The sequence below is a fragment of the Budorcas taxicolor genome, chromosome 6 (assembly GCF_023091745.1).
Source record: "Budorcas taxicolor isolate Tak-1 chromosome 6, Takin1.1, whole genome shotgun sequence".
NCBI classification, from domain to species: Eukaryota; Metazoa; Chordata; class Mammalia; order Artiodactyla; family Bovidae; genus Budorcas; species Budorcas taxicolor.
Genome location: NC_068915.1, coordinates 45,393,406 through 45,412,581, shown reverse-complemented (window position 1 = coordinate 45,412,581; position 19,176 = coordinate 45,393,406). Strand labels below are relative to the sequence as shown.

Here is a 19,176-nt window from a genome sequence, read left to right as displayed (position 1 = left end):
AATGAAGATAACCTTCTAGATTCTTCTGAGGATTAACGGAGATAATACATGTATATAGTGGCTATTGGGAGAAGCCAATGGCAACCCACTCCAGTACTCTTGCCTGAAAAATCCCATGGACGGAGGAACCTGGTGGGCTGCAGTCCATGGGGTCGCGAAGAGTCACACACGACTGAGCGACTTCACTTTCACTTTTCACTTTCATGCATTGGAGAAGGAAATAGTAAACCACTCCAGTGTTCCTGCCTGGAGAATCCTAGGGACAGTGGAGCCGTCTATGGGGTCACACAGAGTCGGACACGACTGAAGCGACTTGGCAGCAGCAGGTGGCTATTACCCCAAGGATCTAAGAAACAGCTAAACCTTGGTTAAATTACTCTTTGAGAAAGCAAAGAAATAGATGCTTTAAACATCTTTTCATCTAAAACGGAGAAGTTTTGATACATAATGGTTGCTATTTTGTGTGGCATCCCCAATAATGTTGGCTTAATAAAATTTTATCGTATCAACAATCCAGAAAACAAAAGGCATAACAAGTTAAAAAAAAAAGCCACCTCAGGAGAATACAGTGATGCATCATTACAGGAGTTAAAAGCATCATATGTTTTTCAAAGCTAATAAATTGGAACTGACTTAAACAGACTTCTCTGATAGGCTCTATAATTTTCTTCCCAATATCCTATTTTTTATAACAGACAATACTTAAAATAAGCAATCTTACTACATCACAGTTAACATACTGTGTTTTTGAACATGGTAATAGCATACACTGTTATTATTTTCCTGTTTCTCTAATCAAATAAAATGGACACAAAAATCAAAGAACTTAAATAAGTATTCAGCAAGGACACTTGCTGAGGTATTGCTGCTGCTGCTGCTGCTGCTGCTGCTGCTAAGTCACTTCAACTGGTCTCAAATAAATAGGAACATGGCCCAAATCTGCTTGGTTCATGAAATACCTTTAAGGTGGCTGCTATTCTGAAGAAAGTCATACCACTGGTTTCCCTCTGTGTTAGGGGGTGACACAAGATCATCATCTTCATCTTTCAAGTACTAGAAACCGAGAATTAGACATTTCAGCTTTGTAAACCAGAGAATTAGGCTCTGAAATTGCTTACATTTAACACTATTCTACTCAAGTTATTTTCACTGTCAAGTCCTCCGAAACCACATTATTCTGTGAGATGACCAACATTTACTAAACGCCAAGCTACTAAACAAACTGCAGACTACTGAAAGATCAGAATGCGACAGATATAGAAACCATACATGGAGTTTAAGTATCACGTTCTAGTTTCATGGAAAATAGAACTGTTGCCTTTACACATTTTAGACTTAGATATTCAACTGTCAATCTACTCCATGGCAGCGATTCTCAAGGTGTGGTCCACACCACTCGGAGCGCCTTCAAGATGGTTTCCAAGATCCATGAGGCCATTACTATTTCTATAATGGTAAAAAGCTATTATTTGCTTTTTCCACTGTAATGACATCTGCCCTGGTTGTCAAGAGCACAGGTTGGGACAACTGCTGGCATTGCCACCAAGAATCAGACCATGCTAGTAGTCACTGGATTCCTTTTTGCCACATACAGTTTCACTAATCTCTGAAAAGGCTATTAAAATTATTAATTTTATTAAATCTCAACAAAATCTTTTTAATATTCTGAGAGACAGAATTGGAAGTATGAATAAAGCACTTTCGCTGCATAACAAAGCATGATGGTTACCATGAGGAAAAGCATTTATGAAAATGCACTTGAGTCACCTAGGCACATCTTTGCTGCTCCTGGAATTCCATTTTTACTCAAAAGAATGACTGGCAGGCAAACTCTGATTATGTGTCCTTGGGTATTTGGCAGATATTTTCTTGAAACTAAAGAAAGTGATCCTGTCACTTTAAGCAAAATAACTGACAGTATTTGTTGTCAGTGATAAAATTTAAACATTCAAGCAAAAATTAAAATTTTGGAAAACCCATATCTGCTACTATGTGCTTGACAGCCTCATAGTAGTTAAAGATTGTCTGATGAGATTGGTAATGATATTAACAAAATCTGACTTTTGGATACTGTATGAAGAAAGGTATCAGCCTACGGAAGATCTCTGTAATTCAGTGAATCAGTATTTTGCCAAAGATCAATACATGATATTACAAAATCAAGCACAGGGTAACAAGATCCTTCCAAAGTGAAAAGCAGATGAATAAATTTTAATGAATCATAATACGGAACGTCTACTGTTGCAATTTAGATTCCACACTAGAACTAACCTAAGATACTACTGTTTGTCAGAATTTGGTGGAGTATCAAAGAATATTCACAATTTTCTAAAAAGCTATTAAAACATTTCTGCCTTTCCAACTATACACCTGTGTAAAACCATGCTTTCTGATCAAACAACATATCACAACAGAACAAATGCAGCAGCCTTCTCTTAAACCATACATCAAGGAGATGTGCAAACATATAAAACAATGTCACTCTTCACTTAATTTTGTTTTGTTAAATAGTTATTTTCCATTAAAAATATTTATATTAACATGTAATGAAAAGGGTGTTTGTTCTTTTTAAGTGAATTAAGAAATAAATAATTCTTTTTTTCTGTTTAATTTCTAATATCTAATAATATATGCTATTCATAGACACAACCCACATGAAAGCTCTCTGGGAGTTTTCAATAATTTTAATATAAAGGGTTCAAAGACCCCCCAAAAGTTTAAAGTTACTCTTTGGTGATTGTACTAAAGGAGAAGGCTACTATATAATTTGGCATTATGCTACTTTCAGAAAGTTTTGTATAATAAAGACTAACACTGCTAATGTTTCAAAATTAGTTTTTAAAAAATTAAAAAATCAGTAACTAGATTCAATCCAGAGCCCATACCTGACCAACTTTTTCAACGTTAAAGTATTTTCCTTTTCGATTATAAAGATCTGGAGCCTAGAAAGAATAAATAAAGTTTAATTCTTAAATCAACTCATTAAAGAAAAAAAAAAATCTTACATTTTAACCAAAAACTCTACTTCTCAAGAAAGCTGTTAGTAGCAGTTACTCTTTTCTTTTGTGGATGTAAGACACAAACACAAAGTTCAATTTATATGCTTTACATTTAATAAATAAGTACTGTCATTAATTAGTTCAATAGTTGAAAAAGCATACATAATTGCTAGAAGGTTGCTTAAACTGGATTAAATTTGATTACTTCTTACCATTATCCAGATTTACTGTAATTATTGTTGAAAAAGCACTATAGAAATGCCAATTTCCTACCTCATTGAAATGTTCAGTAAGAAATTCAGCAACGAATGTGATATCTTTCTGAGTCATCTATCAAATCCGAAACAAAAATAAAACAAATCAAGATAAAGAAAAGCTTCTTAATAAAAAATTATGTAACAATAAATGTGACAAGCATGTAATTATTTTAAACCCATTTTCCAATCAGCAACTCCAACAGCTACAGATCTCTTTACAGTCTAAGGCTATTTATTATTTTAGGCCTAAAGCTAAGACCGAGAAACCTGTGTGCAGGTCAGGAAGAAACAGTTAGAACTGAACATGGAACAATAGACTGGTTCCAAATAGGAAAAGGAGTACATCAAGGCGGTATATTGTCACCCTGCTTATTTAACTTAAATGCAGAGTACATCATGAGAAATGCTGGGCTGGAGGAAGCACAAGCTGGAATCAAGACTGCCGGGAGAAATATCAATAACCTCAGATATGCAGATGACACCACCCTTATGGCAGAAAGTGAAGAGGAACTAAAGAGCCTCTTGATGAAAGTGAAAGAGGAAAGTTGGCTTAAAGCTCAAAATTTCAGAAAACTAAGATCATCGCATCTGGTCCCATCACTTCATGGGAAATAGATGGGGAAACAATGTAAACAGTGGCTGACTTTATTTTTGGGGGCTCCAAAATCACTGCAGATAGTGACTGTGGCCATGAAATTAAAAGACGCTTACTCCTTGGAAGGCAAATTATGACCGACCTAGAGAGCATATTAAAAAGCAGAGACATTACTTTGCTAACAAAGGTCCATCTAGTCAAGGCTATGGTTTTTCCAGTGGTCATGTATGGATGTGAGAGTTGGACTATAAAGAAAGCTGAGCACCGAAGAATTGATGCTTTTGAACTGTGGTGTTGGAGAAGACTCTTGAGAGTCCCCTCGACTGCAAGGAGATCCAACCAGTCCATCTTAAAGGAGATCAGTCCTGAATATTCATTGGAAGGACTAATGTTGAAGCTGAAACTCCAATACTTTGGCCACCTGATGCAAAGAGCTGACTCATTGGAAAGGACCCTGAAGCTGGGAAAGATTGAAGGCAGGAGGAGAAGGGGACGACAGAGGATGAGATGGTTGGATGGCATCACCAACTCAATGGACATGGGTTTGGCTGGACTCCAGCAGGTGGTGATGAACAGGGAGGCCTGGCATGCTGTGGTTCATGGGGTCACAAAGAGTTGGACATGACTGAGCGAATGAACTGAAGAATGAGTGTGGAGTCTCTCCTTTGGGAGTGGAGGACGTCTGTTCAGATAACCTCAATCTAGGTTAAGGGCTGCAACCTGAGAACACCTCTTGCTTCAGTGTTGGCCTCTGCTTCTTTTAATGACCCCACCTTCTCCCTATCCAAGTTCTTCAGCCCTCAAAAAATTACATATTGAGGTCTCTGCCAACAACGAACATACTGAATCTCCCCAAGTGAGGTAAGAGTGATGGCAGAGAAATAGTTAATGCGAACATCTCTGGTTTGCAAGGCCAGTCATACAGCACAAAAGATCTACTTCCTATAAAAGCTGTGATCCCTTACTTATCTGGTCCACTAAGACTAATTTTAATACTCCCCATTTTTTCAGGCTTAAAACCACCTAATCTACCTGAATCACAGTTTGGGGAGGGGTGAGGATGAGTGAGCTGCAGGAACCAAAAGGGAATTCTGCCCTATTCTGTAAGATATTCCGAGAAGGAGATTCCATTGCTACTTGTCACAATCCTTATTACAGTCAAAAAGAAACTGGTACTCACCAGACATGAACATAGGTAATAATACCTACATACAAGACTTCCAAGGAAAATAAAAATGCATTTAAGATTTTAGGAAGTTAAAATAAGGAATCCAAATACCCTATGTTATACAGACTCTAAAATCTTATACAAACATGAAAATGATAAGCTTAGCCATAGTTTAGTATTCTGTGAGATAAAAAATATCAAACATGCAAATTTTAAAAAGGGCTTACTAGGATCTCTCTTGTGCCTACAGCCTAACGTCTCTTAACAATAACTGCATCTTACTACTAAGATGACCAGCACAGCTGAGCTCATCCAGGGCAACACTAACACAGATAGGAAAGACACGATTATATACACTACCTTGTTCAGTTCGGGAAGTACATGGTCTTCTGTCATTCTCAGCATTGCTGAAAACATAAAGTTTAAAACGATCTTTAAAGGGAGACTCCAAGCATAAGTTTAATTATAGATGCATTTCAAGTCTAAATGTATCTCACTGGACTACATTTTCTAGTTTCAACAGCTTCTTGTCACCAAGGAAAACTTATTTTTCTTCTAAGAACTGCAGAGTGAAGAATTTGATTTAGGCTCAAAACGGTTGGTATAGCCATCTTAAACCATTTTTCCTTTTCTCCTTTAATACAACCCATTGCCACTCCAGACAAACAAACCGAACTGCTGCCTTGAGCAAAGACTGTGTGTGCAGGAATCCCTCCTAACTTAGTCATGTTTCTTCTCTTAAAATGTGCAGGCAATTCTTTCTTTCCTCCAAAAGCCTTAGGATGCCAAACAGATGTGTTTCTTCCCCTTGGGCTTTTCTGCCACATGAAGATGCTTGCACTAAGATGTATGTGTGTATACACACACTTATATATGTGTATATATGTATTTATATACCTTCTTTAATATTTGTGGTGGACCCTTTTTGCCCTTTCATGGGGTGTCTTCATCAATAGTTTTCTATACATATTACATCCACCTAAGTGAAGAAATATATTGCATGTGTTTTGCATAGTGTTTGAATATGCTTCTTATGTTTGGTCAGGAAAAAGCATGTTAGGCATGATTCTGTAAATAGGATTATTTTAGGAAACTGTTCTTAATTAATTCAGACTTCTAATTTATCTGAAAAATAAAAAAAAACCAGCCATAATCTAGTTCCATTCATTCATTTATCCATTCAAAAATTACTTACTGAGCGTAATACAGGTACTGGGAACAAAGCAGTATAAATAAATCCCTGCCTTCATGGAGACTGCATTTTACGAAAGAGCAAAGCAGGGTTAGATCGCTAACTAGTGGCAGCATCCAGTTACAGTTAGGTCTCCAGTTCTCCAATCCAGTGTTTGTTTTGTTGTTCAGTACTAAGTCCTGTCCAACTCTTTTGCAACCCCATGGACTGTAGCCCGCCAGGCTCCTCTGACCAGGGGATTTCCCAGGCAAGCAAACCAGAGTGGGTTTTCATGTCCTTCTCCAGGGGCTCTTCCCGACCCAGGGATCAATTCAGTGTGCTTTGTTCTAATGATAATGACTGAGTGGTAATTCATTTATCTTCTAATGCAGCTTCTTATTACAGTTAGGACATGCAGTAAGAATATAAACTGCCTAATTACTCCAGTAATTATAAGTAAAACCAAGCTACTATTTCTCTAATAGAAAGTCACTTCTAAGGTTTCATTTAATTTGAACATTGCAATTTATTCTAATTAACTCTGATATTAAAGAAGCTGGCCTGATAAACACTCTGGCTCCCCATTCTGGCTAGTGTTGGTATGGTTTTGAGAAAAATCTAAGAATTTTAAATGTCAACATCCACTGACTGCATTCATTTTTAAATTAAAAGCAATTATACTGGGCTAACAAATATGAAAAGTCATGTTTTAAAAACATGAGAATTAAAAGATTTGGAAAAAAATCAATTAAAAAAAGATTTGGGCATTTGTTTAAAAGGATGTTAGCACAGTACAGGTAATTTACTTTCTGTTTTACTCTTTAGAATTTTAAGAACTATGGAATAAATTCTATTTACAACTAAATATTCCATGTGTTGGCAGGAAATGGATGCTAAATTATTCCAAAGACATTAAGAGAGGCCACAAAACCAGCAGCACCAATGGACTACATACATAAACTATGCACACTCTGCAGGGTGAGCATTAACACATCTGATATCATGTCAGTGACTATTTGTTGATCACATACAAATGCAAAGAGAGGCGGAGACACAAAGGAAGGACTAGTGGTCTGCAATCTATTTAGCTAGGGCATCACTGTCCAGTAGAAGTGATAATGGCAATGTTCTAGTTCTGTGCTGTCCAACGTGGTAGCCACTAACTACAAGCAGCTCCCGAGCACTTCAAACATGGCTAGCATGACTAAGGAACTGCATATGTAATTCCACATAATTTCAACTAATTTAAACAGCCATAATTGACTAGTGGCTACCATAATGAATGGCACAGATCTAGAAACACAAGATCACGGTATAAAACAGGAGTTCAACTATTCACGGCAGAGGCTTTGTCTTATTTTCTCTCCCCTTTTCCACTCTAAATCTAACACCTAACAGTGCCCAATACAAAGTAGAGATTAAAAAATGTTATTTGAACCTAAGGAGACATTACAGAGTAAAAAAAGGTCAATTATCAGTAAGTGATAGAGATAATCAATGTTAGAAGCTGTATCTGTGGGGGCGGGGATGGGAGGGTATAAAGAAGAAATACAACTGGCCATGTGTTGAAAACTGCTGAAACTGAGTGAAGTGTATAAGTGGGGTCATTTAAACTATTCTCTCTACAGTGACAAGTATTTAAAATTTTACTAGTGTAACTGAATATTCCAAATTGATATTCCCACATTTTTTCTTCAAAAGTGTTAAAAATACAAGAATGCTTCATTCAATTAACTTACCCACATACAACCACCGAAAAAATGCTTTGAAGTTTTTCATACTGCTATCTATAACTCTAAAAGATAAAAATAAATCAGAAATGAAATTATTACAGGAGGTTCATATATCATTGTTCAATTACTATGGAATATAATAATCCTTACTGTTCTAGTATAGCCTATCTGGATGACATTTAAAGCTTTAGAACAGATTTAACAAATCAAACACATAGCTAAAAATAAACTCTCAAAAGAGCAAATCCTGATTCTTTTTAAAAATAAAGCAAATAACTCAGATTCTAACTGGTTATAACAGCCTTGCCACAAACTGTAATAGTCTCTCCAAGCATTCAATAAAGTATGAAATCCTTTTCTAACTTTGGAACCAAAAGAAATTAAAAAAAAAAAACAAACAGTTATCAGCACTATTCTGTTTTTTTTTTTAAAGATCACTGATCAGTAAGAAGAAAAAATATCAACCATAACAGAAAATCATCATTATAAGTTTATACTATGTCACTACCATTACCTATGATATCAATAAGACATTACTTATGGAAGCTGATATTTTTATCCTTATAGTAACAGATCTCAAAAATCAAATTTCCTTGGGCTTTACACAAATGTACCCTGAAGATTAAGTGTTATAAGTGGAAGTCATCTACACTTTGATGAAAGTGTTTCTGAATATAGAAATGGATATCATTTTTTTAAAGCTCTTTAAGCTCACATCTGTAAGATAATTACTCTAAGCAAATAATATGTGCCCTTTTTACCCCTAAATCTCAAAGTCCCTTCTAAGCGTTAAGTCTCATAATACTACTGGAGAAGTAGGTCAGTATCATTAACCTTTCTGTACACAGTACAACACCTGACATAAAAAACTGTGACATCTCTTGCGTTACCAAGCACCACGATCAAAACTCCTGCAGCAAAAATGGGGGGAGAAAAAGATTCCTGTCTTTCTCAGTTCACCCCAACCCCAGGCTAATGTTGAAATTCTCACTGTCTCAGTTTCTCCATTATAATCTAAAATAATGCTATATTTCACTTATCTCCAAGGAGCAAGAAGTTAAATCAACAACCTTTCATTCATATTAAAACATGATCAGAGAAAACTTAGTATTTTATGTTTACTCTCTGCAAACATGCAGAACCAAAAAATTATTCAACATTCAGGAAAAGGACTGTCATTTCCCTCCCTGTTCTTTGAGCACACACATCTATATTCTAAACTCCATTAAAACGACAGTGGGGAGGGGTGTACGTGTTATAAACTCACATACAAAAAGATGATAGAAAAAAAACGTTTTTTAAGTTTCAGAAATGTCAAAAGCAGACAGAAGACTGGTGACTGGTGAAGGTCACCAGCAGTGGCCACACGTGAGGCACTTCAGAGAGGCAGCAGCACGGAGTCATCCACCCAGCAGAGCCCCGGAGACACTCAGTCCTTAGAGACATCAAGCTCAGCAGAAGACATCAGGATGACGTCAGGCTGGGCAAAGGAGGACTGAAACTGAAAGAGAGGGGCTCAGCACAGGCCCACATGCGCTGGCACTCGTGCTGGCTTTGGTCCACCCTGCACCCCGCAACTCCAAGCAACTGTAAACTGCCTCAGGAATAAATATGAGTAAACAATCGGGCATCAGGTTTTTGCAGAAAGCTTGCAACGAGACCAAAACAAACAGCAAAGTGACATATAAACAGATAATTCAGGAAGCAGCAAAGACTTTTAAAAAATCGAATTAATGTCCTCAGAGAGCCATGAAATGTCATATCTACAGAGCAAGGGCACTGCTTTGAAAAATGAGTAAACAAATAAGAAAACACGTAGTAATTAAGACAGGACTGCCATAATAAAACAGGCAAGAGCATGGCACGGGTCAATGACTTCATTCTCCATTCCTCCTGGACTCTTATTCCAAAGTTCACACCCTAGACCCTTCAACCTGAGCCTTCTAAATCTCAGTTTCAAGCATCCTACTCAACCACAACCACCAGCTTTCTTTCCAGTGACTTCTTGCCAGCATCCCAACAGTCGTACCACCAAGACTTATCCTACTACTTCTCCCGTCTTTCACTGTCTCTTACCCATTTGGTTCTATTTTCAAAATATATTCAGGTTCTGACCATTTCAGATTCTGACCACCATTTCTCTCTTGGCTTCTGTGCTTGCCCTCATATAAACTATCCTCAACACTAAGTAAATAACAAGAGGGATCAAAAAGATCCTAAGTCAGATCCTGTTCCCCCACAGCCTGTAATTCTCTAAGAGCTTATTATGTTATTCTTTATTATGTCCAGCGTAAAAGCCAAAGTCCTTACAATGGCCTACAGGCTCTACACAACTTGACCCATCCTCCATGACCCCTTTCACCTTATCCTATCGCTCACACTGTTGCTAAGTTCACTAACTTAGTGGCTCCTGGAGGTGCCCCTCAAGTATGCCAGGCATGCTCCAAACTCAAGGCCTTTATACCTGCTGTCCCCTTTGCCCCCAAATATCAGCAAGGCTCACTCCTTCCACCCTCGAGGCCCTCCCTGACCAAAAAACTGCACTCCTACCCCCAGCACACCCTAGATCCTCCTTTCCTACATGGTTTTTCCCACCACTACAAACCACTATCTGACCTGCTATAGATTTTAATTATTCATTTCTTTATTATCTGTCTCATCACATTAGAATACAGTATCTATGAAGGTAAGATTTTTATCAGTTTTGTTCACTACTACACTCTCAGCATCTAGAATAATGTTTAAAACATAGTGAAAAACGCACAATAAATGTATATGATGAAAGATGGTGCTGGATAATCAAGTCAAGAAAATTTCACAAGAAACAGTAAAGACAAAGCTATTTTAAAAATGTGAGTAAAAATAAAAGACATAGAGGGTCAACCCACGAAGTCTAATATGACCAACTAGATTTCTAGAACAAAAATCTAGTTTTAAAAAGTGGGGGAGAAGAGGAAATTATCAAAATAATAATACAACAGAGTTCAGCTTAAAAATAGCATTTTTTAATTATCAGTGCAATATATGGAAAGACCCACATTTAAAATACTACTGTGAAATTTCAATGTATCAAGGATGAAGAATAAAGTTTTCAAGATAAGAAAGAAAAACAGCATACAAAGGAATGAGAATCAGAAGCACCAGACCTTCCATCAGCAACAAACAGGCTAGAATACAACAGAACAATGCTTTCAAAGCTCTCGGAGAAAATAAATCTCCCTTCATAATCCATACCCAGTCAAAACTGTCAATTAAGTGTGGTAGGAGGAGAAAAGACACAAAGGGACACAGAAAGCTTACCCTTACACATCTGTTTTCTAAGTAATTGGAGGACATTTTCCACAAAGTGATTAAATGAACCAAGAAACAGGAGAGATCATGAAAGTAAGGATCTAACCCATGAAAGCAATGAGGAAAATGCCTGGGTGGTAGCTGGCATAAGAGCCAGAACCAATGGACAGACTGGTGCAGGCGTGGTGGTGGTGGGGGTGTTGTGAGGTGGGAGGCTAACAGAGGAGGCACCAGGGACAGAGGGGAATTCCAGGGATGTGATGCTACCCCTGAAACAGGGAGAAAATCTAAAAATGTGGTAAAGAGAGACAGTGCAAGGAAAAAAGAAAGCAAATAGAGTCTAGGAAAAACAAAGAGAAACAAAGGAACAATTTCAAAAAACAGATAAATATAAGAAATGCAGTACAGTCATACAATTTAAAAATATGGAAGTAACCTATAGAACTAAAACCAGAAACAGTTACAAGAGTTTAAAGGATTCCCTCTGAAGAGAGGACCTGAGGTGAGGATGGGTGAGATAGGAAAATACCATGTGAATTTTTACAATCACTCTGCTATTGGTTTGTTTTAATCCTATAAACATGCAATTTTCATAAGAACTTAAAATCTCATTTTAAGAAAATCACAATTGGCAAGGTTCTCAATTACAAAAAGTGAAATATTCTCAAGTCAATGATTTCAATATTCAAGTATCCCCAATACTTACTGAAGAAGTTCATTTGCCTTGAGTATAAAAGAACCTACTGCAGTAATAGCATCTGAAAAGAAGTAAATAAATAAATATCATTTGTCCAATAAGTAAAGTGAGTTTAAAACATTCTGTTGAGAAATAAAATTATCACCTTCAATTCCTGCAGCATCTAGTCCAAGAGGTTCATATTTTTGCTTCCATGAAGCCATTCCTTTCAGTTCACTCAAATGGTATAATAAAGACTCTGAGCCACTATCAAAAACAAAGCAGAAATAAATTAGTATCATCACCGTCATCAGGGTGGCAGGCACCTATTATCTTACTTGAATGTTTCTAAGTTTTCAAAAATAAAAACTGAAAGTAACTTTAATTTTCTTACTATGAGAGACTATTAGCTCTCAAAATTATTTCAAAAAACTGTAGCAGAATCATTTGGTTGTCATGACTAGTGAGATGAACTGGCCACATGATTAAAATTTATAAGATCATATTATGTTCCAGAGTTGGTCCTGGCACTGTTAAGATAGTCATATGGTCATCTTGTTCACCTAACAGCTATGTATTTAAAACTGAGCAAATATTTATTAAGCTCCAACTTCAGGTCAGGCACTATGCGGACTTCATGGTAAACAAAACAAAAGGGTCCTTATAACACCGATAGTCTAATGGGGGAGATAGTCATAACCACATTATCAGACAGTTTCATAATTTCATAATCAGACCATTTCAACACACCAGGTACAGGTGAAAGAGAAGAACCTGAACTCGTCTGGGAATTAGAGAAGGATTCTCTGAACATCTGAGCTGAGAGCTGGAAAATGCAAGTGAAGAACAGAGTGGAAGTGTTCCAAAAAGCAGAAGAGACGTACAAAAGCCCCAGGTAGGAGACAAAAGTGTCAAGTTTGAGAAGGCCACCAAAGACATGGGTCCTAACAAATGGGAAGGCACTGGAAGTTTTAATAAGAGTAACATGATCAGATCCACTGTGGAGAACACATCTGAGGGACACAGTGCGGACTGGAGACCAGGCCGACAGCCCTACAGCGCTCAAAGAGGGAGGTAAGGGCCAGGCGTCTCAGCATAACGGAATCTATCAAAATCTACGTCAAACACTGAACATCAACCAGCAAGCTGCCTCACTGAGGGAGCGGTGTTTAGAAATGGCATGAGACTTGAGGGTCTAGAACAGTCTTGGCTCTGACACGTAATAACTTGGCCCTTTCTGAACTTCATATGCCACATGCCCTTTCTGAACTTCAGTTTCTTCTTATGTAAAACGAGGATAATCACAACCAACACCTTGCCAAGGACTTACATGCAAAATATGTAACATGCTTTTACAGAACATATAAAATGATATACAAACATACTTAATTTCACTGCTCAAAAAAGGGTATATGCCCTATTCAAGACATAACTCATGGCTGTCTGGGTGAGAAAAAAGCCCAGATAGGGCCTCGGGTGGTGAAAAGATGCTGGAAAGTTATTTCACAGAGCAGAGTCACTATTATCGATTCTTTAAATCTTGGGCACTTTAAGATTCCCCTCGAATGCTAAGGCAAAAATGTCAGCTAGAAGACGCTCTAACAGAGAATGCCAGACGATGAAAAGAGGGCTGAAGAAAGGAAACCAACGCTATAAGTACATGCAGATGCAACACCAAAAGATTCTACGTCATCTTCATACCTCTGTAAGTGACTTATAACCAATTTTTGTATACTGGAATATGATGATTCTATAGACTGGCCAAGCTTCTTTAAGCCCTGATTAAGAGAAAAAAATATAACATTTAGCAAACAAGTAAGATACTAGATGCCATTCAAAAAATATTAAGACTATGTTCATAGCCATTAAAGTACAAAGATAACCACACCTTTACTGTTAACTGGTTCATTAAGAGGGTCTGAAGTTCAGCACTAGAATGAAAAAGAAAGTATTTTTAGTCTTCTCTATTTAAAATCTGAATGCATCACTTAAAACATTTAATTTCAAAGTACAAATTTAAACAAAGATTTTAAACAAATAAAAAGAAATAGCCCAGCAAAAATTAAGACTTTGTTGTACTCAGAGAAACAGACAAAAACAGGAAACGTTAAAGTTTACAAACAGACTGAAATAGACATGAGAATGTGCTATACACTAAAATGGTATTTCATGTCAGTAAGGGGAAGATGTACTACTCAGTAAGTTACACTGGGCAATTACTAGACACTTACAAAAAAATAAGTTGTTATGTCTTGCATAGCATACAACCAAATAAATCATATCTGGAACATGTAAATGGAATAAAATCATCAACCACCAAAAAAAATCTCTAGATGAAAATAAAGATCTTTGACTGCTTACTATGGGAAAGATCTTTTTAAGAATAATGCTGAGGTAAATACAATAAAGGAAAAGAGTGATTTAGCTACATAAAAATTTTTAATTTTTTATACATTTAAAAAGTACAGATATATGTATACATGGTACATACACATAAAATAATTACATTTACACAGGAAATAAATACGTGAATAAAAATGCCTAGAAAGATATATACTATTCTTTGTTTTTTGTGCATCAGAATTTTCTATTTTTTTTTTACAATGAATATGAGTTACTTTTGAAATAAATTACTTTAAAAAGAGGAGGTAAAGCCAAAGTATCTAATGTAAGTTTATTACCTTGCTTTCCCCCACAACAACAAGTCCATGAATTCATCTTGCACTGATGTGGTTGTGTTCTTTTCCTAGAGAAAGATGGATAAACTCATGATAAGTGTTTTTTAAATAAGCATTATTTATTCAAAATTATGGGAACATGACTCCCTTTCTTACCTTTAACCTTCTCTCAAATCCATATTTAAACTGATTATCTGAATAGCTGCAGCTGCTGCTGCTAAGTCGCTTCAGTCGTGTCTGACTCTGTGCGACCCCATAGACGGCAGCCTGCCAGGCTCCCCCGTCCCTGGGATTCTCCAGGCAAGAATACTGGAGTGGGTTGCCATTTCCTTCTCCAATGCATGAAAGTGAAAAGTGAAAGTGAAGTCGCTCAGTCGTGTCCGACTCTTAGCGACCCCATGGACTGCAGCCTACCAGGCTCCTCCGTCCATGGGACGTCCCAGGCAAGAGTACTGGAGTGGGGTGCCACTGCCTTCTCCGATCTGAATAGCAGTTATGAGGAAACAGCCAGTCAGCTCTTCCAACACCTGTCCTTAATCGCCACATCCTATTAGCTCCACTTCACAATCCTGTCCCCACCTAAGTTTTTCCAATGGGAAGGACTGGCATTATCTCTCTCTGAGACAAGAGTTTGAGGTTAGATCAAGCCATCTCAAAGAAATCAAGATCTGAGCCTTGAAAAAATCAGACCGATTTTTCTCATGTCCCTCATGAAATGAGTAAGGACATCATATACTCTTTAACACCTTCCATGGGAAACTCCAGTTACATCACCTGGACAAACTTGGTAAGACGAGAATCCATCTGCATCAGTATTTCTTCCCAGGCTTCACACATACATGTCAGTGACAAATTTATATACTATTAGCAAAAAGAAAAAATATTAAAGTAGCAAAAAATACTTAAGTCAATATGCTAACTAAATAATACATGCTTCTTACTGCCAATTGTCTCAAAGAAACCCAGGATTTACTGTAAACCACTTTTAACTCTGAAAGTTAAGCCTGAGAAAGAAGAGACCATGGCTAACACTTGATAATCATTTAACAATCAAACATTCTCAAATTAAGTTTTTATCTGGTAAAATAGATATTTTTCAACTTTTTACATATACGATGTGTTTTATGTACATTAACTGTTAAAATGCTGATTGGTCAACTATTCGATCTTCAAACAGTATCCTTTTAAAAAGATACTGATCTCCAGAAATCTTTGTCATGAAGTACATTAGTGACTGTGGCAGACTGAAGAAAGAAGGTCACAGTTCTTTGTAGCTCCTCTATCCGGATGTATAGCCGGTTTCTCCAGTCTGTCGATTTGGGCTGGCCGTGTGTCTCAGTGTGACAAAGAAGCACAAGTGTCACTGAGTCCAAGGCTCCAGAAGGCTTTGCAAGCTTCCACTTACACGCCTGACGTTCCCACTGTCCACACCACTTACCCAACAAGCCTGATCTAGCCTGTTGGGAAGTGGGGAGTGTGGAGTTCAGATAAAGCCATCATGGCTGAGAGATACTTGGACCAGCCAGCTGACCACTGCTGTACGACCAAGACCAGCCTGAATAGCTGAACCTAGCCCAGAACAACAGAACCTTCAGCTGGGCCTGGCCCAAACAGTCAACCAACTAAAACACCAATCACCTGCTAACTGGGGGTACATTTATTATATCCAAAAGCTGTTAGAATGACTATTTTCCATAATACTTGATTTGCAAAGACACTTTTAAAATTATAAAATATCTTATTTATGAGAATGTTTAAAAAGATTTAAACGACTTTTTTCTTTTCTTTTGGAAATATAGAGATGGGTTGGAATAGGTTTTTAATTAAATTTCTTTTTCTTGTTTCAGTGGATATTATAAGCTTATCTATCAGACTAGACACCTCTGCCATGTATAGTTGGCTTTAAAAAGTAAGATTTTCAAGTTTTTTATTTACACAACATTAGAAACTTATAGTAAACAGTCACATAAAACAAGCTATAAATAAATACCTGTAAAAGAGCTGAAATGTGAGTAAACTTTCTGGCCATTCGAGTTACTTCAGGTAAGAAAGAGTACAATAGATTGGTTTCAAGCTGTCAAATCAAAACACTAAAGTGAGTCACAAACAGATATATTTACTACTTTTAAAGAAGAGTCAAGGTATAACTATGTATCAGAAAGACTACCTCAGAATTTTGCTCCTTTTCAGTATAACAAATTAGAAAATAACAGAATATAATTTTAGGATTCTCTCATCTGTAGCATCTAACCATGTACAGTTGACCCCCTCTAAGTTAGCAGTCCTCTCTACTTAGTTAGAATAAATGTAATAATCTAATTTATACCACTATTATGAGAGACTTTTAAAATGATCACAAATATCTAAAAAATTTTTAAGGAATTGTAGCTACTAATAAATACAAGTTAACTATCTATTACAGAGGTACATGAATTATCACAATAAAGTTGTTATTAAAAACATGTTACAAATTCCACATAAAGAGTGAATTATTTTACTATAGCACCAAACACAATTCGGGAAGTTGGATTTTCACAGAACCTTAAGATGAAGAGCAACCATGAACAACTGTTCTAGCAAATAGCAGAAAGTCAAGAGCTCTCTGCTGTTGTGAATACAATGAAACTATAAGGCCTCATTTGCGTCACATCCTGCATCTTTTCGTCCTACTTTGGTTTAATAGTTCACACATACTTAGATTAAGTGGCTGGGTTATTCGAGATGAAATTTTCAGGAAGATTTTCTTGAAGGCAAAGCTACAATCTAAATACTCTGTAGGAGCCCAGTTTCCACAGTCTATGATACAAACAGCACACAATGAAAAGGTTTTCCCCGGCATTTAGTGGGCATCTCATACAGGAGGCAATGTGTTAGTTAAGAGCCCCAGCTCTGGAGCCAGACTGCCCAGCATCACCTTCAAGTCCTTACCAAGCAAGTGACAGTTGCTCTGCGTGCCATTTACTCAACTGCAAAATGGGGATAGTAATAGTACCTATCTATTAGGTTACTGTGAGGATTCACATAAAATATACTGAATTACTCAGTACTGGGCACATATTAAATAATTAATAAATATTCGCTTTTATTATAATAATTATATAATATATATTATATATTTATTTATATAATTATAAAACAATTATATTTTATAATAATATTTTCTTGGGTCAAAATCCCAAGAAAACACTTGTTACAAACATGAACTGGTATAGCAACAAGTTAATATTGGTCATTAACAGACCATCGAAACACTGTTTTGATGAAAATTATGCTGAGCAATTGGAATAATAAGGTATTCACCAGTAACACTCTAAGATTGAGAAGCTCCAAGTCAATTTTTTGCTTTGTTTTAATGACCATTAGAATCCAGTGATATGGATAATAAAAATCTAACCTTTAAAAATATATATTTACTCTCTGCTGGTTCAAATACTCACCTGAAAATATGAAACTTCTGAAGCACCACTGGCAGAAACTTCTGTGACCACTGACAATGACTTCAAATCACTTGACAGACATAACGCAAGACAAGTACCGACAATCTGTAAAACAGTCAAATCCCCATTATATTTAGTGTTATTGCTGCACTGCATCTGCTTACAACACAGGAAGCGAAAATTCAGAGCTCTAAAAAGCAGTAACTCCTGCCACGTTTGTGGCAGATGAAGGCATGCGTCCACTGAGTTGCAAGGACGCAGACACAGACCCTAACTACGCACCCGAGTGCTGGAGAACTAACACAGCCTGCAGAGCCGCAACATTTTCTGCCCTTTTAGGGAACTGCAAGAATAAGAAAAGGCATGGAGAAGACCAAGACTGAGCCTAAGATTGCTTCTAATGACTTCATCACATTCCGATCACAAATGGCAGCTCTTAAATGCAAGGCTAGAAAAACATCAAATCATAATCAAGTGTACCATAGTAATCTTTTAGTTAAGAAAAAACTTTTTGACTAATTCTCCTAATTCTCTAACCTCTGATCTTCACAGACATCATATCACTATTTTATCTTGGTAGGAAAACTATCCTCTTAACATTTAAGGACGAGTAAATCCAAGAAATGAAACTGAGAAAAATAGTAATGTTTTATTCTTTTCCATAAATCAGTCAGTTGTTACAAAAATAGAGGCAAAAATAGAGAATCTTAAAGGAAAACTTACCCCAGTGACTCGAGCAATTTTGAACATTCCATAAGCATAAAGCTCAATAAAACCAGAGCTTCCTCCAAGGACAAGAATATTAAGCCTGATTAAAAATAATGCAACAAGCAAGCTGAGGACAACAGAGAGGACCGAGTTCTTACACCGAGATGCAAGTTGCTGCCGCCCTCGTATAATCTGCACACTCAAGCTCCCTAGCAGGGAGACCGAACCTCTAAACAAGTTCACCAAGTTTCAATTACATCAGGCTTATTCCTTTTTCCCCCCAAAAGAACAACATAAATTTCATTCGGCCTACAAAAACCTCAGTTTACAGTAAAATAAGAATATACTATTTTAACAACTGTACTTATATACCCTCAATAACAAAATCATCTCTTTTCCAGTTAATATAAAGCGCCATCAGTTTTATCATGGCCCTGATGCTAAACGTATTATGTGGGCTTAA

General features: G+C 36.8%; 1 protein-coding gene across 1 annotated transcript in view; it reads right to left on the bottom strand.

Annotated features, from left to right (window-relative positions):
- The window catches only part of ANAPC4 (anaphase promoting complex subunit 4), a 34,206-nt gene that overhangs the window by 8,498 nt on the left and 6,532 nt on the right, over window positions 1-19,176 (bottom strand). The window contains exons 7-20 of the mRNA XM_052641868.1: window positions 18,729-18,813; window positions 18,006-18,110; window positions 16,559-16,642; window positions 15,343-15,429; window positions 14,572-14,636; window positions 13,779-13,821; window positions 13,592-13,668; window positions 12,057-12,157; window positions 11,921-11,972; window positions 7,930-7,985; window positions 5,380-5,426; window positions 3,273-3,329; window positions 2,886-2,942; window positions 960-1,053 (exon numbers count right to left, since the gene is read on the bottom strand). Of these exons, the coding sequence (XP_052497828.1) occupies window positions 960-1,053; window positions 2,886-2,942; window positions 3,273-3,329; window positions 5,380-5,426; window positions 7,930-7,985; window positions 11,921-11,972; window positions 12,057-12,157; window positions 13,592-13,668; window positions 13,779-13,821; window positions 14,572-14,636; window positions 15,343-15,429; window positions 16,559-16,642; window positions 18,006-18,110; window positions 18,729-18,813 (1,010 nt within the window). The remainder of the gene's footprint in view (window positions 1-959; window positions 1,054-2,885; window positions 2,943-3,272; window positions 3,330-5,379; window positions 5,427-7,929; window positions 7,986-11,920; window positions 11,973-12,056; window positions 12,158-13,591; window positions 13,669-13,778; window positions 13,822-14,571; window positions 14,637-15,342; window positions 15,430-16,558; window positions 16,643-18,005; window positions 18,111-18,728; window positions 18,814-19,176) is intronic.